General features: G+C 45.6%; 1 protein-coding gene across 1 annotated transcript; it reads left to right on the forward strand.

Annotated features, from left to right (window-relative positions):
- On the forward strand, nucleotides 1-27747 carry LOC309358867 (uncharacterized protein). Its single transcript, XM_081892137.1, has 17 exons — nucleotides 1-160; nucleotides 2538-2869; nucleotides 5849-6010; nucleotides 9112-9151; nucleotides 10394-10530; nucleotides 10641-10732; nucleotides 12661-12888; nucleotides 13856-13980; nucleotides 15248-15551; nucleotides 16482-16554; nucleotides 22592-22753; nucleotides 23693-23732; nucleotides 24356-24492; nucleotides 24634-24725; nucleotides 25101-25328; nucleotides 26005-26129; nucleotides 27431-27747. The coding sequence occupies exons 3-17, from the start codon at nucleotides 5858-5860 to the stop codon at nucleotides 27724-27726; spliced, it is 2232 nt and encodes a 743-aa protein (XP_081748263.1). The 5' UTR covers nucleotides 1-160; nucleotides 2538-2869; nucleotides 5849-5857; the 3' UTR covers nucleotides 27727-27747.
- The last annotated feature ends 82 nt before the right edge of the window (nucleotides 27748-27829 follow it).

A 27829-nucleotide genomic window follows, 5' to 3' on the forward strand; every position in this document is an offset into this window, starting at 1 on the left:
GGGGATTCTGGAATCTCCTTTGCAGTAACAGACACCTGAAGCCCAGAGACACTGGGAGTCTCTAGGGGCTCCTGCCTTATTCTCCTAGATGCACTAAGAACAGCCTCTGGGTGATCGTACTGTCGGTTCAGACCTCCAAGGGGACACTGCCCCGTCTCAGGTAATTCAAGTTTACAGCCTTTGCTAATCAACCTAAAGAAAGCCTCCTGGACTTTAGAAATGAATGTACTAAACTTGGGACAGCCACCACCACCGAACACCACAAGCACCCCCAAGTTTACAGCCTTGCAAACAGCCAGCAGCTGGCTGTTCCATTATTCCACCAGGGCTGTGCGTAGACGTGATTCCACTGGATTCTGGAAACCCTATGAAAATCCAGTGTTTTCTGAGAATCTGTGCTTTTCGTTTTAGTTTTAAGGTTCCAGACCGCAAGGAGATGCACAATCATAGACTTGCAGAATTGGAAGGAGGGACCACAAGGGTCATCTAGTCCAACAATTCTCAATGCAGGAATATTTTGCTCAGCATGGGACTCAAACCCACAACACTGAGAGCTCTTTGATGTTGGGCAGGTGACCTCAGAAGGTGGTGGAACCTCTTTCACTGGAAGCTTTTAAGCAGATGTTGTATGGCCATCTTTCGGGGATTCTTTTGCCATGATTGGGGGTTAGACTAGATGCCTCTGGGGTCCCTTCCAACTCTACAATTATTTGATCTGATGTCTGACTAATTAAGCACCGTGGTTAGCAGAACCAGAGAAGTTGTTCTGTGGCCATAGAACAAATGGGTGGGCCTTCCTTCCCTCATCTCCAGCACCTAGTTGCTTGGTGGAAGTGTGTGAGAGTGGAATTGGAGGCAGGCTGGAAGCTGGAGACAAAGACCTGCTCGCTCTGTGCTGGATCCAAACTTGTAATGAACATAGACACAAGATCTGTTGGAGTATTAATGTTGTGAGCCTCCCCGCCCCGCCCCGCCCCGCCCCGCCCCGCCCCATCAAGATCTTATGCTCAGGTTGTACAGTGGTACCTCAGGTTAAGTACTTCCAGAGGTCCGTACTTAACCTGAAACTGTTCTTAACCTGAAGCACCACTTTAGCTAATGGGGCCTCCCACTGCTGCTGCGCCGCAGGAGCACGATTTCTGTTTTCATCCTGAAGCAAAGTTCTTAACCTGAAGCACTATTTCTGGGTTAGCGGAGTCTGTAACCTGAAGCGTGTGTAGCCTGAAGCGTATGTAACCCGAGGTACCACTGTATATAAGTGAAAATAGAACCATATTTCCTAAAGATACCTCAGTCTCTGCTGACCTTTTGGGGAGGGAAGATCATTCTATACCCTGTGAACAAAGAGATCATTCTCCCACACACTTGGTTTATGGATGGGGATGGAGAGTCACAGAGAAAAGGCTGCAGCTCAGTGGGGTAGCATCTGCATTACATGCAGTGGGGTCCCAGGTTCAATGCTCAGCAACTTCTGTCTGAAACAATGGGGAGCTCCTGCAGGTCAGAGTAGACATTACTGAACTAGATGGATCAGTGGCTTGGCTCTGTATAAGGCAGCTTCGAAAGGAAGGGCCATAGCTTGGTGGTGGAGCAATTGCTTTGCATGTAGAAGCTCCCATCCCCGGCATCTCCAGGTAGAACTGAGACTTCCTGCCTGAAGCCTCCGCCAGTCAGTGTAGACAGCACTGAGCCGGATGGACCAACTCAGGAAAAGCCATCTCCCTGTGTTTCTGTGTTTGTGAATTCTCTCCCTTGCTCCCTTTCATAGTTCACTCTCACTGCAGAAGCAGCAGCCCTTCATTCTGCTGATCCTACAAAATGCCCCTTATTAGGAGCTTGGAACGTCTCCCTCCCCCAAATCCTGGGAATTGTAGTTGACCCCCTCATAGAGCTACCATCGCCAGCAGCCTTTACAAACTACAGTGGAACCTCAGGTTACATACACTTCAGGTTACAGACTCCGCTAACCCAGAAATAGTACCTCAGGTTAAGAACTTTGCTTCAGGATGAGAACAGAAATTGTGCTCTGGCAGCATGGCAGCAGCAGGAGGCCCCATTAGTTAAAGTGGTGCTTCAGGTTAAGAACAGTTTCAGGTTAAGAACGGACCTCCGGAACGAATTAAGTACTTAACCTGAGGTACCACTGTTCAGTGCCCAGGATTCTTTGAGTGTGAGGGAATTTGCTTGCAACGCCTGGTGTGTACACAGCTATCTGCTGGGGTCAATGTGTTTCCCTGCGCCTCACTCCTAATGCTGCCTCATCATCATTCCAGACCCAGCTCGCCAACCTGGTTTGAGCCGGTTCTGGACCGTTTGAGTGAAGGGGCCCTTTGTCTGAAGCAGCCACCCCAGACTGTCCCCCAGCCCCTCCTTCCTCCACCAGCTAGCCTTGTCTGTCTCTCATTTGCTCCTCTTCTTTTGGTATTGGATCAACTGAAATAGGCTTCCCCCCTTTTGCAACGAATTACACACACCCCTTCCCTGTTTCCCCTCGGGTTGACATCCTTTTAAGCATTGATTCTGCTCCTTTCCCTTAGGTCGGATCTCTGGTTGGAGGAGAGGAAGGGAGATGACCTCAGAGGCGAGGGCAGTGGTTATGGGGAGTGCACCACGCCTCCCATAAGTGGCCAGCACCAAGCCAAGACCACCGGCTTATAAAGTGGGGCCAAGAGAAACCAACGTTCCCCCAATGAGACCAGAGTCGTGAAGATAAGCACAGCACCCAGGCAGCCCACCCCCAGGAGAAGGAGGAGAGTCCCCCTCTGAGTCCACCAGCGGCTTCCTCCAAAACACCATCGCAAGCACCCAGCTCTGCTGTCCGACCACTTTGCAAGCCAAGCTCCAAAGCCTCTTCTAAGACCCTTGACAAGTAAGTGCGTCTCATCATCTGACTGGAGGTCTGCTAGACAATGTGCATCGTGATGTAATGCACACCTTTAGCCTTCAGATAAGCAAGGTATAGGCCATTTGCACTGCAAATTTGGATCCTTGGGAGAGTTGGATAATTGAGGTTCAGGTAAAGACAGAAAATTCGCTTGCAGGGATAGTCTGTTTGTTTATATACTGCCCTATACTCAGAGGTCTTAGCAGTGTTGTAGACAGGAATGTTAAAGCACTGCCTTGGGTTGATTTGGAGCACAATGGGGCGCTAGGGAAAGATGGTTATCCAGTGGAGAGTCAGTGTGGCATAGTGGTTCGAGTGTCTGACTAGGATCTTGGAGACCAGGGTTCAAATCCCGACTTGGCCATGAAGCTCACTGGGTGATCTGGGGCCAGGCCCTGCCTCTCAGCCGAATCTACCTCACAGGGTTGTTGAGGGGAAGGGATGAGGAAAGGGAGCACCATGTACACTGCATCCCTTGAGTTCCTTGGAGAAAAAAATTGGGGTATAAATGCAATAAATTAAAAAAGGTTCCATGTAGGGATGGGAGGGGGACAAATTCAATTCATCCAAAGGCAAACGTATCTAATTCATTCTTTTTGAAACAATATGCCAGCCGAAAGGCAGCCATCCGTGGAAATTCATCACTTCTCTGAATATTGCGATGCGTCTCCAAATGCACATGCTAAAGTGTGCCTATTATTAATGCACGTATTAGAGGAACAATATACAAAATGCATTAGATTAGGGGAGATTTCTCTGCTGAAAAAGATATATGCACATGAAGTAAAATGGTATACAAATATTTAGATGAGGAGAAAATTAGCACTAAAATGCTGATGAATTTAAAAAGGACTTTTTTAAAAAATGCAAAGTGTGGAGAGCTGAAGTTATTACTGGAAAAATGAGAAATCAGGAGGAACAGATTTGCCCGTCCCTAGTTCCAGGTTCAGTCTCTTATCATCTCTGGTTAAAAGGGTCAAGTGATGGGAAAGACCACCTGATGCTGCCAGTCAGAGTGGACAATACTGGGTCAAGAGGAGCAAATCCTCTGACCTGATATAAGGCAACACCCTCTGCCCAGGGCTGTCTTCTCAAGCCTAGAATAACTTCCCAGGATTTCAACCAGACGTGTTTCTCAGCCTGGCTATGTAAGTCTGTTTCTGAACTAGAGAAGGCAGCTGGGAACTCCCAACGATGACTTCAAGCTATGGGAACGGAAATACCCCTGGGCCGTGTGCTGAAGTTGCCTTGAATTCTTCTCCGTCATGGTCGGAATCCTGTGGCCAAATTGCAACCTGGAAAACCGACACGCACAGAGCACCCGGAGAGCTGCATGTGTCTGTAGCCTTTTAAATGTGAAAGACAAATAAAATCCACTGTCTGGGCAGTGAAGGAAGGAAGGGGCTGATCACAGCTCCCCACTGTCCCCAAGCCTGAACAGCTGTGAAGGGTAGAATGTCAGCTTTCTTTAAAGAGCTATGCATGTGTGCAAACCCAGCTGTTAAGACAGGAAGCTTCAGGCACATCACCCATTAATATAGTATATATATCACCCATTAATATAGGTGATATGGGGAGCAGTAGAGAGCCTTCCCCTTACACCCTGCAGTTTCCCCACTTCAACCACCCAAAATGAGCTTGGCAGGGACCCCAGACGGAGAGAAGGGCACTGCCAGGGTGAAAGTGAGCAGAACGGGTAGGGAGAAGGGTGCGAAAAAGCAATTCACTAGCAGCAGGCTGAGAGTTCAGCTGTCTGCCTGCAGGGTTGTACACACTTTCTTTAAATTAAAAGTAAAACTCCATCAAAATTTCGGATGAATTCTGAGATGTATCTAAATTATGCAAATTGATGATTTGCACAATGTCCCGTTTTGCCATAATCTTCCTCACTCCTGCCTTTAAAAAAAAGAAAGATTCTATTAAAGATTTTTCATAAGAAGATAAAATAAAGCAGCAGGATTATTGTACTCAGATGCTCAGACATATGTTTTTAGCCACAAGGCCCAGGAACATGCTTGTTTTCTTTTTTAAAAAATAATAATGAAACTTCAGTTTCTAAATTTGCAGCTCTAAGAGCCAATCACAAAGAGGGGACAAGGAGTTAAGCAGTGAAGCTTCATTGCAGTCGCAGGACAGCTTACACCATGGGTAGGCAAACTATGGTCCGCGGGCCGGATCAGGCCCAATTGCCTTCTGGATCTGGCCCGCTGAGGGTCCAGGAAAACGCGTGGATCGTCAGTGTGTGTGTGTGTTCTTTCCCTCTCCCTCACATGGCGGTGCCTCCTCCCTCCCTCCTCCTGGCTTCTCCCCGCCCTGCCTAGAGGAGGAAGGGGGCTGGGCTTTTTATTGGTGCCAGCAGCAGCACTCAAGCGGCCACCATTTTAAGCAGCCCCTCTCCAGAGCCCTTTCGAGCGCCGCTCATCGTCCCCCCGCCGCCACCAGCCCCTGCCGCTTGCAAGACACAGGTAAGCAGCTACCAGGGTTCGTGGTGCACTTGTATCATTTCCCGCCCCCCTCCAAAATATAGTCCGGCCCCCCACAAGGGCTGAGGGACAGTGGACCGGCCCCCTGCTGAAAAGGTTTGCTGACCCCTGGCTTACCCCACCAGCAAGCTTGACTTGCCTGCACTAGCAGCCAAGTTACAAAGAGGGACAAGGAATTAAGCAGTGAAGCCTTATCGCAGTTGCAGGACAGCTTACTGCATCAGCAACCATGACTGCCTGCACTTTTGAGAATATATTTGTAGCGTGAGGACTAGAAACTTGATTGATTTAAATAGAATGAGACTTGAGATTCTAAGATCTCAGCACTCACAGCCTTGGCTGTTTGTGACTGTATCAATGGACTTCAACTACACAGCCATGAAGAAAGAGTCAAAATGAGGTTTTGAGGCCGCAAAACAGTCTTTCCCCCCTTATTCTTCCACTGTGCTTATTCTGTACCTAATCCCCATTCTACCCTCAGCTTTCCACAATGGCCTCCTCCAAGCCCTTCCATGTGGTCACTCCGCTGCGGGTCAGCCCCCACCTCTCCAAATTGGCTGGTACCAAGGTCTACCTGAAGCTCGAAAACTCCCAACCCACTGGCTCCTTTAAGATACGAGGCATAGGGAACTTCTGCAAAGCGGTAAGGAAAGGAGAAAGTTATATGGGGAAGGCTCGTAGCTCAGTGGCAGAGCAGCTGCCTTGAGTGCAAAAGGTCCCAGGTTCAATCCCCAGCCTGTCCAGGTGGGGCTGGCAGCAACTCCTGCCTAAAACCCTAGGGAGCTGTTGCCAGTCAGTGCAGAGAAAACACTGTAGACAGTGTAGACAACAAGCCAGTTGTCTGGCTTACTAGATGGTACATTCCCATGGAAGATGAAAAAGAATGGCAAAAGTTATCACTGATTTTCTTTATTGCCCTAGGATTGTCTGTAGCTCAGGTTAAGGCAGATTTCTGTGTTCCTATGATGGGAACCTTCTGGTGGGAAGTGATTTTGCACATAACGGATATTGTTTAATCAGCTTAGGGAACTCATTGCCACAAGCTTGAAGCCTCCTCCTCAGTCTGGCTGGTGCCATCTTTTTATTTTTTTATTTTATTTATTTCTAATTTTTCATTTAGAGCAAATAAACATTTCGGCAATAATTTAACATTTCAAACCCCAACTCCCCCCCCCCTTCCTGCGGTTCCATAAATTTATTTTCATCTTTACCTGCACATCCCAATTATCTTAAGTTATTCTTTTCTTCATCTATTTTCATGTATGCTTTAGAAACTGTGAGGGTTTTTTTTTGCAGTAATCCTTCTAATGTCTTAATCTGTTTACAATTTGTTTGTAAAAAAAATTGATAAACCATTTCTATTCCTTAATAAAAAAAATTGTTGTCTTGATTTCTTATTCTTCCTGTAAATTTTGCCATTTCTGCATAGTCCATTAATTTCTGTAGCCATTATTCTCTCGCCGGGACTTCTTCTTTCCATTTTGGGGCAAATATCATTCTTGCAGCTGTTGTTGCATACATAAATAAATTTCTATGTTATTTAGGTAACTCTGGTCCCATAATCCCTAAAAGGCAAGATTCTGGGTTGTTGTTTTTTACAAATGTTACCTTAAACATCTTTTTCATTTCATTATATATCATTTCCCATTAAGTTTTAACCTTATTGCATGACCACCACATATGGGAAAAGGTACCTTCTTTCTCCTTACATTTCTAACACTTATTCAATTTTGATTTATACATTTTTGCCAATCTGCTAGGTATTAAGTACCATCTGTATAACATTTTCATATAATTTTCTCTTAAAGCATAATGTGCTGTAAATTTTATAACTGTAAATTTTATATCTATATTCCACAATCGTTCCCATGCCTCCATTTCTATGTTATGACCAATATCTATTGCCCAATGTATCATTGAAGATGTCACTTGTTCATCTTTTGTCTCCCATTCCAATAACATCTTATGCATTTGAGACATCACTTTAACATTACAGTCTCTTTCTCTAACTGAGATACTTGTCCCCCAAATGCTCATTTCATATTTTTTTGAATACTTCATTCAAATGATGATATTGTATCCATGTTGTTACCATTTCTTACTTTCTTTGAATTCTCTGAATTCTTTGAATATTTCTTTGAATTTGAATTCTCCACCTTCCTCACTATAAATTACCGGTACCCAATTTTCCACCATCTCCTTCTTCTTCTTCACTGCTACGGCTTCCAGTGGCGAAAGCCAAAGTGGTGTTTTTGACTCAAATACATTTTTATAATTGTCCCATACTTTACACAATTTTTTCCTAATTGTATGATTTGTAAATACTTTATATACTTTCACCTTTTCATACCACAAGTACATGTGCCGGCCAAAATATATTATCATGACCTTCCAAGTTAAAAATATGTGGATTCTTCAGACAACCATTCCTTCAACCAGCACAGACAGGAAGCTTCATAATATGATATCTTACCTGGCAGGGAAAAACCTCCTGTCTCTTTCACATCTATCAATATTTTATATTTTATTCTCGGTTTTTTCCCCTGGCAAGATATATTTAGAAATATATTTTTGCCATTTATTGAAACAACCTGTCTTGCTGATCACCAGTATTTATTGAAACAAAAAAAAAAATCCTTGGTAATACATTCATTTTTATGGTTGACACTGCCCAACAATGAAAGTTTTGTTCTACCCGATATTTGAAAATTTCTTTTCATATCCTCCCAGGTGTTTTAAAATAATTATCTTTGTACAAATTTATATTTTTTGCTGTTAACCATACACCTAGATATCTAACTCCCCCCCCCAAAAAAATCCTTAGGCCAGATATATCGTGTCATGTGTTCTTCCTCTCATTATTCATATTTTTTACCAGGAGCTTGATTTTATCTTTGTTAATTTTAAGACCTTCTACTTCTCTATATTTTTAAATCTCTTCTAGTGCTTTTGGAATTGTCTCTATTGGTTCTTCTACAGATATCACCGCAGCCTCTGCAAATGTTTTTAATTTATATTGTCTTTGTCCCACCCTTATTCCTTTAATTTCTTGGTTACCTCTTATTCTTTGCGCCAAAACTTCTAAAACTAATATAAACGATAAAGGTGGCAGTGGGCAGCCTTGTCTAGTTCCTTTGTTTATTTTGCAGTTCTCTGTTAACACATTCTTTACTATCAATTTTGCTGACTGCTCTATGTATATTGCCTTACCTCATTTTATAAAAATGTCTCCACAGCTCATATATTCCAACATAAAGTCCCAGGAGACATTATCAAATGCTTTCTCTGCATCTAAAAACATTAAGGCTGCTTGCTTTTCATTTCATTTCTAAATATTCAATTACATCAATTATATTCAGGCAGGTGCCATCTTTGTTTGGGGGAAAGACTCCTTCTGGGAAGAATCAAATCGGGCACTAAACATGCATGATTCACCCTCCCTCAACTGCCTAACTTAAATGGGTGTTTTAAAAGCTGAGGTCTTCATGAAGAACTAACAGATTTATAGAATGCTTGGGGGGATCTTAGGGACCTAGTCAGTGCTGGAAACAGGATGTTGGACTAGATGGGCCTTTGCTCTGATCTAGCAGAGTTCTTTGGGCATTCTGCAAAGGTTCATAATGAGGTCAGGAGGGCAGAATCTGGTCTAGACTTGCCTGGAAAGAACCGTGGGTGGTGGGGTTGTTTTTGCTGTGGGGTTAAGATGGCTTCTGTTCACACATTCCTCTTCTTTTCCTTTCACAGATGGCTGAAAAAGGCAGCAAGGAGTTTGTCTCTGCCTCAGGTAATATAGTTTTCTGTGGACAATGTCAGGGTTCCAGGGGTAGGGGGAGCCTTCGCCAGCTTTGTAGGATGGTATTCTTGCAACATCCCCTGCAAGCTAGCTCCAGGTTGGAGAATGGCGAGATGAGATGAGGGCTGGAGGAGAACTGCAACTGAGTTTGCATATAAAGGGGAATCTCCAAATTTCGCTTTCACTTTCCAAAATAATACGAGAACAAAACCAGAGCCACCCTCTGGAATTTGCACTTTTCTGAATTTTGCTACGCAGTTCTTAAGGAATGGGCATAAAAATGCATGTCTGTGTGTGAGAGAGTGAAAATAACATACAAAAATGCATTAGGCGAAAGTGCTTTGCAAAAAAAAATAAATGAAGCCACAATGGCTGTACTCTAGCTCCACAGTTAGAGGCAGCAATGTGCCTGAATTCCAGTTACTGGAAACCTCAGGTGGGGAGAGGGCTCAACTGCCTGTGCCCTGCTTGTGGGTTTCCCTTTGATGCATCTGATTGGCCACTGTGAGAACAGGATGCTGGACTAGAAGGGCTACTAGCCCGATTCAGCAGGCTCGTCTCATGTTCTTATGTGTACATTGGGGGGGGGGAATCACACTAAAAGGCTGGTGAATTTTTGCAAGGATTTGAAAAAATGTTTCCACAAGCCAACATGGAAATGCAAAGAACTGAACCCAAGTTTGGAAAAATGAGAGAAACCAAAAGGGACCAATTTGCCCAACCCTACTGTGCCTATACAGATGCGAACAACAGCCTTGGGGACCAAACTACTGGCAGTCTAAATGCAAAAGTGGTGCAGGGAATTATTGGGTTGTTCTTATTTTTATTATGTATTTTGTGTTTTTAGATTGTGATTTTATATTGTGAACTGCCCTGAGACCTGTGGGTATAGGGCGGTATACCAATTTAATTAACAACAGTCTGGTGGCTTAGAGGCTGAGCTGCAAATCAGAAAGTCCCCAGTTTGGATTTTACCTCTCCCACAAACTAGATGACCTTAGGCAGGATGCCCTAGATTATATCCAGAAGTAGTCATACTCCAAGGAAAACCATTGAACTTAATGGACATGACCAACTTCATATTATTATAAATGCTGTTGCTCTGGGTCTCTTTATATTCCTGGGTTTTTTGCTCAAACACACATAAGGTGTTGTACGCCTTTGGTGGCTGAGGAATGGGGACAACCCTCATGAGGTCTAGCATCATGCAGTGTCAAATGGGCTTTCTTCCAGCGGGAAATGCCGGCCTCGCAACTGCCTACTGTGCCAAACTGTTGGAGATCCCGGCTACCATCTACGTGCCCCAATCCACGCCAGCTTTCACAGTGGAGCGCATGAAAGACGAGGGAGCCACGGTGTGCTTTGGGCAGGTAGGTCTGGGAGGTTATCACAGGAGAAAAAATGTTGGAAGCCTTAAGCAAACCCAACACCAAATCTTTCTTAGAATCCTAGTCTAATAACATGACTTCCTTTCCTCTAGACGCTGGACGAATGCAAGAACAAAGCCCAGGAGATGGTAAAGAGAAACTCTGATTGGACCTTTGTGCCTCCCTTTGGTGACCCTCTCATCAGGTATGTGATGTATGAGTGAGTGAGAGCTAGTGGACATCCGTTTAGGAAGATTCAGGAAGGATTAAAAAAAAGACTTGTTCACACTGCGCTTAAATTATGGAACTCCCTCAGGAAGCAGCCATGGCTGCCAGCATAGATGTCTTAAAAAGGGGATTAGACTTACATATACAGTGGTACCTCAGTTTTCGAATACCTCCATAGCCAAACGTTTCAGAACTCAAAGGCTGAAAACCCAGAAGCAAATGCCTCAGTTTTCGAACGCGGCTTGGAAGTCGAACAAGAAACGCGGCTTCCGTTTTGAGTTTTCCGTATTGAGACTTCCGCTTTCAGTTTTTGGTTTTTGAACGTTTCGGAACTTGAACGGACTCCAGAATGGATTACATTCTAGAACCAAAGTACCACTGATCACTATATAGTTTTGTTACCTTATTTAAATTTTACTGTCATTTCGTTGTTTACCCCTGCTTTCTTTTGGGGTTTGTTTTTTTAGAAAAAGATCTTCTTTTCTTCTCTTTTTCATTCTAATTCACTTCAAAACTATCAATAAAATATAAATATGAAACAGTAAAAAATAAAAAAGGGATCAGGCAAATCCATAGAGGAGGAGCCTATCAGTGACTACTCTGATGCACTCTTCCTCTATGGCCGAAGGCATTAATGCTTCTGAATACTGGTTGCAGGAAGCGACAGGAGGGAAGAGTTGCTGTTGAGCTCATGTCCCGCTTGTGGGTTTTTCACAGGCATCTGGTCGGCTGCTGTGAGAACAAGATGCTGGACTAAATTGGCCATTGGCTTGATCCAACAAACTCTTCTCATCTTATATTCTTTACCCTGACCTTTGGCACTTGATATGTACCGTATTGGCCTGAATATAGGCTGCACCTTTAATATTGGAGGGGGGGAGGAAAAAAAAATTCCTGAATATAAGCCCCACTCCCTTCCTTGCTGCTCCTGGTTGCATACTGGGGTGGAAAGGAGCCACAGTGCCTTGCCGGCAACCTTTCCCCTTCCTTGCTCTCTCCCTTCCCGGCCTTTGGGGGAGAGAATGAGGGGACTATGCACGGGGCGGGCACCAATTTGCCCCACTCCTGGTCATTGTTTGCTCCACGCTCCTGGCTGCATAGCATAAGGTCACAAATATAAACCACACTTTTTGGGGTTGGAATTTGGGGGGAAAGTGACTAGTGGACACTCAAAGCAGTAGAAATATGAGATGATTGGACCCGACTGAACTTGAAGCATGGGAACCCCCAACAAAAAAATTATAATTTGGCAAAATATTTGGTCTTTATGATATATATTTGTATAATTTGGAATATTTACTGTGATTTGATTGGATTGTTAAAATGGAAAACTTAATAAAAAATATTATTAAAAAAAAGGAATTTGGGGGGAAAGTGGGGCTTATATTCAGGCCAACATGGTCTATTTTCAGGACCCACCTTATATTTTCAGGTAATAAACTAAAATAGTAATAATTTTTAAAATAAGAAACACACATATTTTGTAAATAAGAGGAATATTAAGAAGGGAAAGAGAGGAGATAAGGGCTTTTAAAAACAAGAGACAGAAATCTTCCCTTTCTGCCCTCTGCCACTTGGAATGGTGGAGAAATTCAGCTCCATTCAGCTTCAAAACAGTACCAAATTAGCAATTCTGAAGCAATGCCTGAACTGAAATTTTGGTCACTTGGTGGCCATTTTCCCCCACCCACAATGCCCCACAATGCCCTGCCTGGGGGGCAGGAAGCAGAGAATATGGCAGGGATTTCCTGCAACAAAGGAAAAGACCAGATTTCTCCCCCTCCCCGCAAATAAAAATGATGAGAAATTTTGAGTGCACTCTTCTCTCAGCACCCTCACCCCCAACTCTCTCTTTCCCACCCCTGACATTTGGTTTTGATATTCTGTGTCCCCTTTGTTTTGCAGTGAAGGGCACAAGACCATGGTCGCAGAGATGAAGGAGCAGATGGAGTCCAAACCTGGAGTGATAGTTCTCTCTGTTGGAGGGGGCGGCATGCTCTGTGGGGTGATCCAGGGCCTCCGCGAGGCAGGCTGGGACGATGTACCCATCATCGCCATGGAGACCTGGGGAGCTCACAGCTTCCATGCTGCCTTGAAACAGGGGGAGCTGGTGACACTTCCCAAAATTACCAGGTAAGCACATGGCACATTTGGTGGCACTGTGGGTTAAACCACAGAGCCTAGGGCTTGCAGATCAGAAGGTCGGCGGTTCAAATCCCCGCGACGGAGTGAGCTCCTGTTGCTCGGTCCCTGCTCCTGCCAACCTAGCAGTTCGAAAGCACAAAGTGCAAGTAGATAAATAGGTACCACTCCGGCAGGAAGGTAAATGGCATTTCCATGCACTGCTCTGGTTCGCCAGAAGTGGCTTAGTCATGCTGGCCCCATGACCCGGAAGCTGTATGCCGGCTCCCTTGGCCAGTAAAGCGAGATGAGCGCCGCAACCCCAGAGTCGTCCGCGACTGGACCTAAAGGTCAGAGGTCCCTTTACCTTTACCTTTTAGGAGGTTAAAAGACTACCCCTTACCTCAGGGCAGGAGCCACTACTGGTAGCATGACAGCTGATGTGGACTGGTACCCATTGGGTCTGGTAGGGCGGAAGACAGGGAGCCCAACAGTAGGTGGCGCCAGAGCCAATGACAGGCAGAGCCAACCTTCTCCTAGTTTTGTCCCCATCCTCTTCCCTGTGGAGTTCTATAAGCAGCAACGCTGAGACGGAGGAGGAGGCTGATACTCCCTGGGTTGGTTCAAGCAAGCAAGCAAGGGCTGACTGAGGCCAGAGCAAATGACCAATGTAATACTGGGAGCTAGTGCAGTGGTTATAGTGTCAGACTTGGACCTGGGGCAGCAGAGTTCAAATCCCCACTTGACCATGAAGCACACTGGATGAGGCCAGTCACTGGCTGTCAGCCTAACATGCCTCACAGGGTTCTTTGGGGGATTCAGATAATAATAATAATAATAATAATAATAATAATAATAATAATAATAATAGATAAATAAAAATAATATGGCCTCATTGTCATTACACACTGTTCACCTGAGCCAAATCCAACCAACAAAATCCAGCCCACTGATCTTCCTTTTCCTGTTCTGGGTCCAGCATTGCTACCACGCTTGGGGCAGCTACTGTGGCAGAGGAAGCTTTGAAGCTGGCTCAGGAACACTGCGTCATATCACAGGTCGTCACCGACCCGGAGGCAGTGGCAGGCATTCCGAGGTTTTTGGGTATGTATTCACAGGACATACATCCTGTATGAATGCAGTAACAGCGAACTCATTCTCCAAGTCTGGATAGTCAATGAAGTTGAGTCTGTGATCTATATGAATTGTCTGCTGAATTTGTCTGTTCTGCCTTATACAGTGTTTTTGATATGATGGCATTTGTTGACATGTTTGCTAAGGTTTAATGCTGCTGCAAGATTAACCCGGGTGTTGGGAGAAGCGGAATGCAAATAATTAAATTGAATCAAATCCATATGTATCCGGCATTATCCAGTCACAAGTGGGGAGGCACCAGCAGGTTTAGATGAATCCCTAGGTTCTCAGAAATACAACATTTTTAAATGTGTGGGGCAGGGGGAGATTAGGAGTAACTCCAGAAAACAGCCCACTTAGGACTGAACACGCTCAGTGGGCCTGGAATGTTGGTGGGGCACCTCACAGAACTACAATTCCCAGAATTCCCTTGGAAGAAGGGTTGTTTGTTAAACCACTCTAGGAACTGGGAGGGGGAAAGTGTCTCCTAACAACCCTCAGCACTCTCAACAAACTACAGCTCCCAGGATTCTTTGGGGGAATCAAAGAATTGTAGAGTTGGAAGGGACCACAAGGATCATCTAGTCCAACCCCAATCAAAGCAGGAATCAAGCATGGGGTTCAAACCCATGACCCTGAGATAAAGAGTCTCATACTCTATCAATGGAGCTATCCCAAGTCATGACTGTTTAAAGGGAACATAGAAATCTAAGAAGAGGCTGCTGGATCAGGCCAAAGGCTCATCTAGTCCAGCATCCTGTTCTCAAAGTGGCCAACCAGATGCTCCAATGGGAAACCAGCAAGCTGATCCCAAGCCCAAGAGCAGTCTCCTCTTCTGTGGCTCCCAGCTACTGGTATTCAGAAGCATTGCTTCCTCTGACCGAGGAGGCAGAGAATAGTCATTGTGGCAAGTAGTCATTGATTTGTTCAATCCTCTTATTTGTCCAATCCTCTTTTGAGGATCAAGTGGTATATTGCACTTCAAACACATGGTGTGAATTATTTCTACTACTGATTATTCCCTAATTATTATGCCCTAATGGTGAGAAGGAGAAATAGCTCAGTTGCTTAGAGCATGGTCTGATAATGCCAAGGTTGCAGGTTCGATTCCCGTAAGGGACAGCTGCATATTCTTGCATTACACAGGGTTGGACCAGATGATCCTCAGGGTCCTTTCCAGCTCTAGGGTGCTATGATTCAACATCCAGAGAACTTAAATGACCCTTTTTGCCTGCAGACGCGGAGAAGATCCTGGTGGAGCCGGCCTGCGGGGCGACCTTGGCAGTCATCTACAGCGGGCTGATCAAAACGCTGCAAAAGGAGTGCAAACTCCCCCGCAATCTGGAGTCCATTGTCATCATTGTGTGCGGTGGCAACAACATCACCCTGGAGGAACTGGATCGCCTCAAGGATGACCTGTGCATGAACCATAGAATGAAAGAATATGTGGAGTGCAAGGTTACCCTGGCAAAATGGAACCATGCAAGCAACTCAGGCTCATTCACAGCTTCGCTCCAAAAATCCTTGGGGGCATGTGGTCATTAAAACTCATGGCTGCTTCACACACCCTGCTGTCCCTGAGCTTTGTGTCACCCCCAGGTGGGAGCAGAGGAGTGGGCGGATGGGAAAACTGGGTTGCGTAGGCCCTGGTGCCTCGGGATTTGGTTGGATTGCACACAAATATCTGAGAGTGCTAGATCCCAGGGCTGGTGGGATTGCCAGGGGAAGGTGGGAGGGCTTTGCTTTGGGTTTCTGTGCAGCTGCCCATTGTGGCCAGTCACTGAACTTTGAGGCCGTGTATGTTTGCTTTTACACTCAAGCGGCAGATAATATTTATAAAATAAATGTGGTAAAATAAATAAACGATCTAGAGGGCCCCAGACCCAAGGGATAGCTCAGTTGGTACAGCATGACTCTTAACCTCAGGGTCCATCAGTTTGTGGCCCACACTGGCAAAAAGATTCCTGCATTGCACTGGGTTGGAGTTGATGATCTTCGTGGTCCCTTCCAACTATGATTCTATTATCATAATCTAGGTTGGTGAAAGGGCCATGGCTCACGGTTATAGTATCTGCTCTGCATGCAGAAGGTCCCAGGTTTAATCCCCAGTGCCATCTCCCAGTAGGATTGGGAATGTTGCCTGCTTTAATCCCTGGAGAGCTGCTGCCAATCAGTGTAGACAATACTGAGCAAAATGGACCAATGGTCTGATTCAGTATAAGTCAGCTTCCTCTATTCCTATGAAAGCTGGTCTAGAGGGGTCAAAGGGCTTCCCAGGTTGCTGATCTGGCTCCCCTGTGTGTGCCTGGCTCTGTTGCCTTGGTGTCACTGGATGTCACAATCCCTGGAGTTTGACCTTTCCCCTCCAGCCAACCAGTAGCCAGGGGATTCTGGAATCTCCTTTGCAGTAACAGACACCTGGAGCCCAGAGACACTGGGAGTCTCTAGGGGCTCCTGCCTTATTCTCCTAGATGCACTAAGAACAGCCTCTGGGTAATCGTACTGTCGGTTCAGACCTCCAAGGGAACACTGCCCCCCTCCCAGGTAATTCAAACTTACAGCCTTTGCTAATCAACCTAAAGAAAGCCTCCTGGACTTTAGCAACGAGTTTCCTAAACTTGGGACCACCACCACTGAATACCACAAGGGAGAAGCCGCACCATTTCATAAAGTGCCCCAAGCAAGCCTTGGAAACAGTCAGCTGGCTGTTTGATGATTTCTCCAGGACTGTGCATAGATTATGGAAACTATGAAAACCCAGCTTTCTGAGAATCTGTGCTGTTTGTTTTAAGTTCCCAGACCCCAAGGAGGTGCAAAATATGCATATGTCTGGCCGACACCTGCTAAAATTCCAGCAGCTAGAACGTCTTGGGCTTAATGAACTGTTCTCAGTGAGCTGATTCACTGGGAAAGGGAGGAGGGATACAAGATTTTGTTTCAGATCCCACCTTGTGTTTGTACACTGTTCCCCAGCATGGGACTTAAGAATGTAAGAAAAGTCCTGCTGGATCAGGCCTGTGGCCCATCTAGTCCAGCATCCTGTTCTCACACTGGCCAGCCAGATGTCCACAAGAAACCTATTGGTCTATGGCATGTGCCAAATGTGTGCAGCTCATAGCTGTCAACCTTCCCTTTTTTTGCGGGAAATTCCCAGCACCGTTTCCTGCTGCTTCCCACTTTGTTAGATATCCCGTAGACTGTCCACAGGACAGGTGAGGCTGCTGATCCCTTATTTTCAAATCTGAAAGGTGACAGCTACAGTGCAGCTCCCCAAGCGTGTAGGTTTGTGGCAGTGCAGTTTTGTGCCAGAAGAAATTCAGTCAGACACTCAACTCTTCAGTCAGCTCAGTCCATTACTGACAGGTCCAAAGCATTAAGGCAGTTTCACTATATACAAGCTTCCATTAGATCCCTAGTAGAAGGTGCAGGCTTCAAATGCAAAGCAAGTACAACTCACAGCATACAAACAGCACAGAGTGCAGCATTAATCTGGCAGAGCTTCCTTGCAGCGAAGCAGGGAGGCAGTGTGCAGCCCCCTTTTAATATACCCAAGAATGACCACACCTGTGGCCAGTTGCCAGGTCACAGTGACCTACTGGGCTGGTTGCCAGGTCGCAGTCACCTTCAAACACTAATCACAAGACCTGCAGGTGCAAGATAAGGGAGGCACATGCACCAGATTTTCCTTAACAGCAAGTAAGGGAACCTCAACACCCCTTCTTAATTCTAAGAAAAAACATGCATCAGAATATGTGTGAAGTGTTTATACAGTATGCTTCACTAACCCCAACTTTTCAACTATTTATTTGTGTCTTTCGAAGTTATTGGGTTTTCTCATTACATCAGCAATGTTCTGGCTTGACTCACAATATACAAGTTTCGTTAATCCTTGTTCCACATTGTCTCTAACATGTCTATATTTGATATCTACGTGTTTTGTCCTAGACTTGAATTGTTCAGGCCCTGCTATGGAAATGCAGGCCTGATTGTCCTCCATAAACTGTCACAGGTAGCTTGGATTCTACATTCATATCAGTAAGAACCTGCATGAAATAGGGACACTCGTTGCTCAATTCAGAGCAGCATATTCTGCTTCAGATTTAGACACAGAAACCAACCCCTGTTTCCAGGATTTCCAAACCACCAAAGACCATCCAAATTCTACTACTATTCCAGTAGTAGACCTTCTTGTCTGTACATCATTTCCAAAGTCTGAATCACAGTAACACGTTAGCTCCTCTGTCCCAGAGGATGACTGTTTTAAACAGTAGTCCTGTGTTGCTTTTAAATAGTGCACTCTGCTGTGGTTGGCTTTGAAACTAACCTGCTAAGAACACCCACAGCATTGCTTACATCTGGTCTGGACCTACTGTGAACTGTACAACAAACTGCCAATGGCAGAGTGGCATAGCTCCTTGTGTTCAAGCTCCACATTACTCTCTGTTTTTTGAAAGTATGTCACCATAGGAGTTTGAACGCCTTTACAATTCTGCATACCAAAACATTCAAACAGTTGTATAATTTTCTTTTTCTGGCTTAGTAGAAAAACTCCCATCACTTACTCTGTACTTCAACTCCCAGGTAACTCTTTATAGTAGCTCCTTTGAGATGGAACTCTTGCCCCAGCTGCTGGGCAAACTCCTGAATTTATTTGTTTGTTTGTACCAAATGAGGAAAACAACTTTTATAAGAGGCTTGAAGAAATCCTATTTGAATATATGAGTGAAAAGATATTTTTTATGGGAGATATGGACAGTGTAGCTTCCCTGGAATGGGATAGGACTATAAGAAAGAAGATGTGATACAAAAGAAGGGAAGCTACCCAAGCCTTTTTTTCAGATGACAGAAAATTTCAGTTTAGTTGATATATGGAGAGAAAAACATCCACTGGATAGGCAATTTACATTTTATTCACCCACAAATAATTTGGTGAGCTGAATGGACTCTGTATGGCCCTTTAGAGATTTGTACATTAAGGTAAAGAAGGTAGCAATAAAAAGGAAAGAAAAGGAATTGATAAATTCCCGTAGAAAAGAGATAGTTAAACAGGATATTAAATTATTGCAAACACAGTTTTTAATGATAATAAATCAAGAAACATAAACAATTTGAGCAAGCTAATAAAACCAGGGAAAGTATTAGCATGGCAAATTGAAAAAGGCAAGAGAAAGCCTGCATAAATACAATTAACATAGGAGGTAGAGTTGTGGAAAGAAATAAGAGATCAATTCATGAGGTTTTAAAAAATATATATAAGCCACCTCTTTTAACCCTGCATTCAAATATGCTGTCACAATATGCTGCAAGGGTTAAAAGCATTCTCATACTTAATCTAAACCCCTTCTCTGCATGAATCCTTTTGCAACAAAGTCTTGCTTTAAACTTTACTTCACCAGATGCTAGGGTTTTTCTTTTATGGACCCAAAGGTACCCCTCAGATTTCTCCCCTTCAGGCAAATCAACAAGTGAGAAAAACTTGTGATCAGCCAGAGATTGCGTTTCTTGTTCCACTGCAGCAAACCACAGCTCCTTCTGTTGTGGCGGCAGCTGCGGGATTTCCTCAAAAGTCTGAGTTCATAATTTACGCTGCAAACCTTAACCTGCCCCACAGAGTATTCTTCAGAATATCTTAAGAGGTGGGATTTCCTGGGTAGCCCCTTCTGATCATCTTAATCAGGGGTCAGCAAACTTTTTCAGCAGGGGGCCGGTCCACTGTCCCTCAGACCTTGTGGGGGGCTGGACTATATTTTGGGTGGGGGAAAATATGAATGAATTCCTATGCCCCTCAAATAACCCAGAGATGCATTTTAAATAAAAGCACATATTCTACTCATGTAAAAACACCAGGCAGGCCCCACAAATAACCCAGAGATGCATTTTAAATAAAAGCACATATTCTACTCATGTAAAAACACCAGGCAGGCCCCACAAATAACCCAGAGATGCATTTTAAATAAAAGCACATATTCTACTCATTTAAAAACATGCAGATTCCCGGATTGTCCGCAGGCCGGATTTAGAAGGTGATTGGGTCGGATCCGGCCCCCGGGCCTTAGTTTGCCTACCCATTGGCTTAGTTATGTAACCGCCTGTCCCTCTCTTCCTCTCCTTCAGCTTTGCCAGAAAGCGTCTCCCGTTTCACAGGACTTGGCCGTTGGTTGCCGTGGTAACAGCTGGGCCTGTGGTTCTGGGACTGGCTCAATGAGAGGCAAAACTATTTCAGAATTCGCATGGATTCTGGACCAGTTATTTTGCTCTGAGAACACAGCACTGCAGCTCAGGACCACTTTTCCATTGCCAAAAGAAAACATGGAACTTTTACAGTCCGGCTGATAACCCACAAAAATCAGTTTCACTCTTTCTCTGTGCCTTGGGGATATTAACCCAGGCATAGCCGCCAAAAGTTCTCAAATGGGAGATGCTAGGCTTTTTACCATGGAGGAGATAGGAGTATTATTTACCACAGCCTATTTTGAATATAGCAAGCTGCCAGCATGGCCTCCCCACCCGCCACCCCCCTGAATTTTACAGGCAAACCAGCATCATGAAGCAACGAATCTTTCATTGTCTGCAAAGTCCTACCTTCACAAACTACAGTGCCCAGGATTCTTTGGGTGTGAGGGAATTTCCTTTCAATGCCAGGTGTGTACACAGCTATCTGCTGGGGTCAATGTGTTTCCCTGCCCCTCACTCCCAGGGCCAGATTTATGTTTGATGAGGCCCTAAGCTACTGAAGGTAATGGGGCCCTTTATATGTCCAGTCCATGCAGAACGTAGGCACCCTATATATAGAAATGAACAAACTAGTGATATTTTAGGGAGCAGGCTAGCGGACGGGGCCCATTACTTACATCATACTTAGGTGTTATGTACTAAGGTTATCACCCTGGGCCAGCAGGGGAATACTGTAGATAGTTATGCAAATGAAGGATCGAAAGTGACGTTCAGTGATTGGATAGTTTTAGAAAGTTGTTACAGTAACATGGTACTGGAGCTCTATATAAGCAGGCTGAATGAGCCCTTCAGTTCAGTTCAGTTCTGGCCTCAGAATAAAGAAGAGCTGTTGAAGAATCGCGGTGTCATCTGATATGTTCGCCCACAACTTAACAATAGGAGCCTACACAACACTAAACACGGTTGCTGTATGTAGGTTTTATTTTATTTGTGTTTTATCTTATATTTTGGAAATGTACATACAGGTTGTTTTTTCCTTTAATTTTTTTGGGGGCCCCCAACAGAGTGGGGCTCTAAACTATAGCTTGTTTGCCTTATACGTAAATCTGGCACTGCTCACTCCTAACACTGCCTCATCGTCATTCCAGGCCCAGCCTGCCAACCTGGTTTGAGCCTTCTTTGGACCATTTCAGTGAAGGGGACCTTTGTCTGAAGCAGCCACCCCACACTGTCCCCCCACCCCTTCCTTCCTCCACCAGCTAGCCTTGTCTGTCCCTCGTTTGCTCCATCAGAGCGACAGAAATAGGTCGTCCTCCCACTATTCCCCTTTTCCCCTCTCCTCTGGTTGACATCCTTTTAAGCATTGATTTTGCTCCTTTCCCTTAGGTCAGATCTCTGGTTGGAGGAGAGGAAGGGAGATGACCTCAGAGGCGAGGGCAGTGGTTGTGGGGAGTGCACCACGCCTCCCATAAGTGGCCAGCACCAAGCCAAGACCATCGACTTATAAAGTGGGGCCAAGAGAAACCAACATTCCCCCAATGAGACCAGAGTTGTGAAGATAAGCACAGCACCCAGGCAGCCCACCCCCAGGAGAAGGAGGAGAGTCCCCCTCTGAGTCCACCAGCGGCTTCCTCCAAAACACCACTGCAAGCACCCAGCTCTGCCGTCCAACCGCTTTGCAAGCCAAGCTCCAAAGCCTCTTCTAAGACTCTCGACAAGTAAGTGTGTCTCATCGTCTGGCTGGTGGTCTGCTAGACAATGTGCATCATGATGTAATGCACACCTTTTGCCATCAGATAAGCAAGGTATAGGCCGTTTGCATTGTAAATTTGGATCCTTTGGAGAGTTGGATAATTGAGGTTCAGGTAAAGACAGAAAATTCGCTTGCAGGGAGAGTCTGGTTTTTAATGCAATAAAATAAAGAAACTTTATTAAAGTTAATAAAGGATTACAGTACTGTACTCACATTTTCAAACATACATTTTTGGCCATGAGGCCCTGGAACCTTCTTGTTTTCTTTTCTTTTCTTTTCTTTTCTTTTAAATGAAACTTCAGTTTCTAAATTCACATACTAGTAGCCAATTACAAAGAGGGACAAGGAATTAAGCAGTGAGGTCTTATTGCAGTCGCAGGACAGCTTACTGCATCAGCAACCATGACCGCCTGCACTTTCGAGAATGTATATGTAGCATGAGGACTAGAAACCTGATTGATTTAAATAGAATGAGACTTGAGATTCTAAGATCACAGCACTCACAGCCTTGGCTGTTTGTGACTGTATCAATGGACTTCAACTACACAGCCATGAACAAAAAGTCAAAACGAAGTTTTGAGGAAGCAAAACAGTCTTTCCCCCCTTATTCTTCCACTGTGCTTATTCTGTACCTAATCCCCATTCTACCCGCAGCTTTCTACAATGGCCTCCTCCAAGCCCTTCCATGTGGTCACTCCGCTGCGGGTCAGCGCCCACCTCTCCAAATTGGCTGGTACCAAGGTCTACCTGAAGCTCGAAAATACCCAACCCACTTGCTCCTTTAAGATACGAGGCATAGGGAACTTCTGCAAATCGGTAAGAAGAAAGCTATATGGGGAAGGCTCGTAGCTCAGTGGCAGAGCAGCTGCCTTGAGTGCAGAAGGTCCCAGGTTCAATCCCCAGCCTGTCCAGGTGGGGCTGGTGGCGACTCCTGCCTAAAACCCTAGAGAGCTGCTGCCAGTGAGTGTAGGGAACACTGATCCTCTTGTCGGCTTACTATAAGGTACATTCCCATATAAGACAAGAAAGAATGGCGAAGGTTGCTTCTGGTTTTCTCTACTGCCCTAGGATAGGCTGTAGCTCAGGTTAAGGCAGCTTTCGGTGTTCCTACGATGGGAACCTTCTGGTGGGAAGTGATATTGCACATAATGGATCTTATTTAATCAGCTTAGGGAAAGAGCTTGAAGCAAGCTGCTCCTCAGTCTGGCAGGTGCCATCTTTGTTTGGGGGAAAGGCTCCTTCTGGGAAGAATCAAATCAGGCAGTGAGAAGTATAGTGACCAGATCAAAGGAAGTAATAGTACCACTCTAGTCCGCCTTGGTCAGACCACACCTGGAATACTGTGTCCAGTTCTGGGTGCCACAATTTAAGAAGGATGTTGACAAGCTGAAATGTGTGCAGAGGAGGGTGACTAGGATGATCAAGGGTCTAGGAGCCTTATGAGGAATGGTTGAAGCAGCTAGGTATGTTTAGCCTGGAAAAGAGGAGATATGATAACCATCTTCAAACAACTAAAGGGCTGTCACATGGAAGATAGGGCTCGAACCCAACAGCTTCAAGTTACATGAAAGCAGATTCCAACCAAACATATGAAAAAAACTTCCTTAATGTAAGAGCTGTTCTTTGGGCATTCTGCAAAGGTTTCGTTATGAGGTCAAGAGGACAGAATCTGGTCCAGACCTGCCTGGAATGAACAGCGGGTGGTGGGGTTAAGATGGCTCCTGTTCACACATTCCTATTATTTTGCTTTCACAGTGGGCCGAAAAACACTGCCAGCAGTTTGTCTGTGCCTCAGGTAATGTGGTTTTCTGTAGACACTGTCAGTGTTCCAGGGGTGGGGGGGATCCTGCTTGTGGAAGTTTCCCTTTGGGGCATCTTGGTTGGCCACTGTGAGAACAGGATGCTGGGCTGGAAGGACTACTAGCCTGATTCAGCAGGCTCGTCTCATGTTCTTATGTGTACATCAGGGGAAAGAATTACACTAAAATGCTGGTAATTTTTGCTAGGATTTGGAAAAATGTTTCCACAAGCCAACATGGAAATAGAGCTGAATTTAAGTTTGGAAAAATGAGAGAAACTGAAGTAGTGCAGGGAATCATTTGTTTGTTTGTTTTTTCTTATTTTTCTTATGTATTTTGTGTTTTTAGATTGTGATTTTATATTGTGAACTGCCCTGAGACCTGTGGGTATAGGGCAGTATACAAATTAAATTAACAACAACAATATGGTGGCTTAGAGGCTGAGCTGCAAATCAGAAAGTCCCCAGTTCAGATTTCACCTCTCCCACAAACTAGATGACCTTAGGTAGGACATCCTAGATTATATCAAGAAGTCTAGTATGACTTGGGTTGGCCTGGGAGGGAAGGCAACCGTCATAAGGTCTAGCATCATAGTGGTGTCAAATGGGCTTTCTTCCAGCGGGAAATGCCGGCCTCGCAGCTGCCTACTCTGCAAAACAGTTGGGGATCCCGGCTATCATCTTTGTGCCCCAATCCACACCAGCTATAACTATGGAGCGCATGGAAGATGAGGGAGCCACGGTATGCATGCAACAGGTATGTTTGGAAGGAAGATCAGGCTTAACCCTTTCCCTGGCTTATCACAGAAGAACAAAAGTTGGAAGCCTTTAAAAATCACCACCATCATCAAATAAAAATTTCTTAGAATCCTAGCCTAATAAACTTCTTTTCCTCTAGACACTGGAGGAATGCCAAAACATAGCCAAGCAAATGGCAAAGGGAAGCTCTAACTCGACCTACGTGCCTCCGTTCGATGACCCTCTCATCTGGTATGTGATGTAATTTTTCCTCCAGTGGAGAAATTCAGCTCCATTCAGCTTCGAAACAGTACCAAATTAGCAATTTTGAAGCAATAACTGAACTGAAGTGCGGCCATTTTGGCCACCTGGGGCCATTTTATTTTCCCCCACAATGCCCCGGAATTTCAGCTGGGGCTTGGTGTGCAGGAAGCAGGGAATATGGCAGGGATTTCCTGCCAAAATGGACTTCTGCAAAGGAAAAAACCAGACCAGATTTCTCCCCCTCCCCACAAATGAAAATGAGAAGTTTTGAATGTGCTCTTCTCTCAGCATCCCCAACCCCAACTCTCTCTTTTCCACCCCTGAGATTTGGTTTTGATGTTCTGGGACCCCTCTGCTTCACAGGGAAGGGCACAAGACCATGGTCACAGAGATGAAGGAGCAGATGGAGTCCAAACCTGGAGCAATTATTCTCTCTGTTGGAGGGGGCGGCATGCTCTGTGGGGTGATCCAGGGCCTCCGGGAGGTGGGCTGGGACACGGTACCCATCATCGCCATGGAGACCCGCGGAGCCCACAGTCTGAATGCTTCCTTGGAAGAAAAGAAGCTGGTGACACTGCCCGAAATTACCAGGTGAGCTCACAGCACATTTGGTGGGGGACTAGGAAGGTAAAAGACTATTGCTTACCTCAGGGCAGAAGCCACTACTGGTAGTGTGACAGCTGATGCGGGCTGGTGCCCATTGGGTCTGGTAGGGCAGAAGACAGGGAGCCCAACAGTAGGGGGCGTGAGAGCCAATGACAGGCAGAGCCAACCTTCTCCTAGTTTTGTCCCCATCGTTCTCCCTTTGGAGTTCTATAAGCAGCAACACTGAGACGAAGGAGGAGGTGGCAGATAGCCAGGCAAGTGAGGGCTGATGGAGGGCAGAAGAAACAATGCAATGCAATGCAATGCAATGCAATGCAATGCAATGCAATGCAATGCAATGCAATGCAATGCAATGCAATGCAATACAATACAATACTGGGAGACAGTGCAGTGGTTATAGTGTCAGACAGCAGGATTCAAATTCCCACTTGATCAAGAAGCTCAGTGGCTGAGACCAGTCACTGGCTGCCAGACTTATCTACCTCACAGGGTTGTTGTGGGGATTCAAGGAGGAAAGGGAGAACCACATGCCCCACCTTGAGGGGAAGACTGGAGGGGTATAAATGCAACAGATAAATAAAATGGCCTCATTGTTCGTCTGAGCCAAATCCAACAAGCCAAATCCAGCCCACTGATCTTCCTTTTCCTGTTCTGGGTCCAGCATTGCTACCACGCTTGGGGCAGCTACTGTGGCAGAGGAAGCTTTGAAGCTGGCGCAAGAACACCCCGTCATATCACAGGTTGTCAACGACTGTGACGCAGTGGCAGCCATCGGGAAGTTTCTGGGTATGTATTCGCAAGACAGCCATCCTGTATTAATGCACTAATTGTGAACTCTTTCTCCATGTCTGGATAGTCAGTGCAATTACATGGTGAACTAGAGTTCCCATCTTCTCTGACCATTGGCCATACTGGCTGGGGCTGATGGGTGCTGGAGTCAAATAAACTCTACAAGGTGCCACACTGGCTCTTGCTGCTCCAAGTGCTCTTATGAGTTTGTGCAGAACTGTATTGCAGGGGATTGCACGAGATGAGCCTTTGTGTCCCTTCCAACTGTACAATACCAGTAGTCATTGATTTGTCCAATCCTCTTATTTGTTCAATCCTCTTTTGAGGATCAAGTGGTATATTGCACTTCAAATGCATGGCATGAATTACTTCTACTACTGATTACGTGGGTGGCACTGTAGTCTAAACCTAGGGCTTGCCGATCGGAAGTTGGGCAGTTCGAATCCCTGCAACGGGGCGAGTTCCCATTGCTCAGTCCCTGCTCCTGCCAACCTAGCAGTTTGAAAGCACATCAAAGTGCAAGTAGATAATTAGGTACCGCTCCGGTAGGAAGGTAAACAGCGTTTCCGTGCGCTGGTTTCACCAAAAGTGGCTTAGTCATGCTGGCCACATGAGCTGGAAAAACTGTCTGAGGACAAAATGTCTCCCTTGGCCAGTAAAGCAAGATGAGCGCCACAACCCCAGAATCGTTCATGACTGGACTTAACTGTCAGGGGTCCTTTACCTTTTCTTTCTTTTTTTCCTACTGATTAAAAGGTAAAGGGACCCCTGACCATTAGGTCCAGTCGTGGCCGACTCTGGGGTTGCGGCGCTCATCTCGCCTTATTGGCCGAGGGAGCCGGCGTACAGCTTCTGGGTCATGTGGCCAGCATGACTAAGCCGCTTCTGGCGAACCAGAGCAGTGCACGGAAACGCCGTTTACCTTCCCGCCGGAGCGGTACCTATTTATCTACTTGCACTTTGACGTGCTTTCAAACTGCTAGGTTGGCAGGAGCAGGGACCGAGCAACAGGAGCTCACCCCGTCGCGGGGATTCGAACTGCCGACTTTCTGATCAACAAGTCCTAGGCTCTGTGGTTTAACCCACAGATTACTCATGCCTTAATGGCAAGGAGAAACAGCACAGTTGGTTAGAGCATGGTGGTGATAATGCCAAAGTTGCAGGTTTGATCCCTGTATTGGATAGCTGCATATTCCTGCATTACAAAGGATTGGACCGTATGATCCTCAGGGTCCCTTCCAGCTCTAGAATGCTATGATTCAACATCTAGAAAACTTAAACAACCCTTTTGCCTGCAGACGAGGAGAGGATGCTGGTGGAGCCGGCGTGCGGGGCGTCCTTGGCAGCCGTCTACTGTGAGCTGACCAAAACGCTGCAAAAGGATGGTAAACTCCCCAACGAGCTGGAATCCATAGTCATCATTGTGTGCGGCGGCAACAACATCACCATGGAGGAACTGGATTGCTTGAAGGAGCAGCTGTGCTCGGATAATGGTGATCTCGTGGAGTGCGAGCTTGCCATGGCAACATGGAACAATCCATGCAACATTTTCGCGGCTTCGCTCCAAAAATCCATGGGGGCGTGTGCTCATTAAAACTCACGGCTGCCTCACCCACCCTGCTCTCCCAGAGCTCTGTGTCACCCCCCAGGTGGGAGCAGAGGAGTTGGGCAGACGGGAAAACTGGGTTGCAATATAC

The sequence above is a fragment of the Podarcis melisellensis genome (assembly GCF_964234715.1).
Source record: "Podarcis melisellensis genome assembly, chromosome: 16".
Lineage (NCBI taxonomy): Eukaryota > Metazoa > Chordata > Lepidosauria > Squamata > Lacertidae > Podarcis > Podarcis melisellensis.

Coding starts and splice junctions, on each gene's coding strand:
- LOC309358867 (XM_081892137.1), top strand. CDS start 5,858: ATGGCCTCCTCCAAGCCCTTCCATGTGGTCACTCCGCTGCGGGTCAGC. Junction 16,555..22,591: donor GAACACTGCCCCCCTCCCAG/GTAATTCAAACT, acceptor TTCTACCCGCAG/CTTTCTACAATGGCCTCCTC. Junction 22,754..23,692: donor TAGGGAACTTCTGCAAATCG/GTAAGAAGAAAG, acceptor TTGCTTTCACAG/TGGGCCGAAAAACACTGCCA.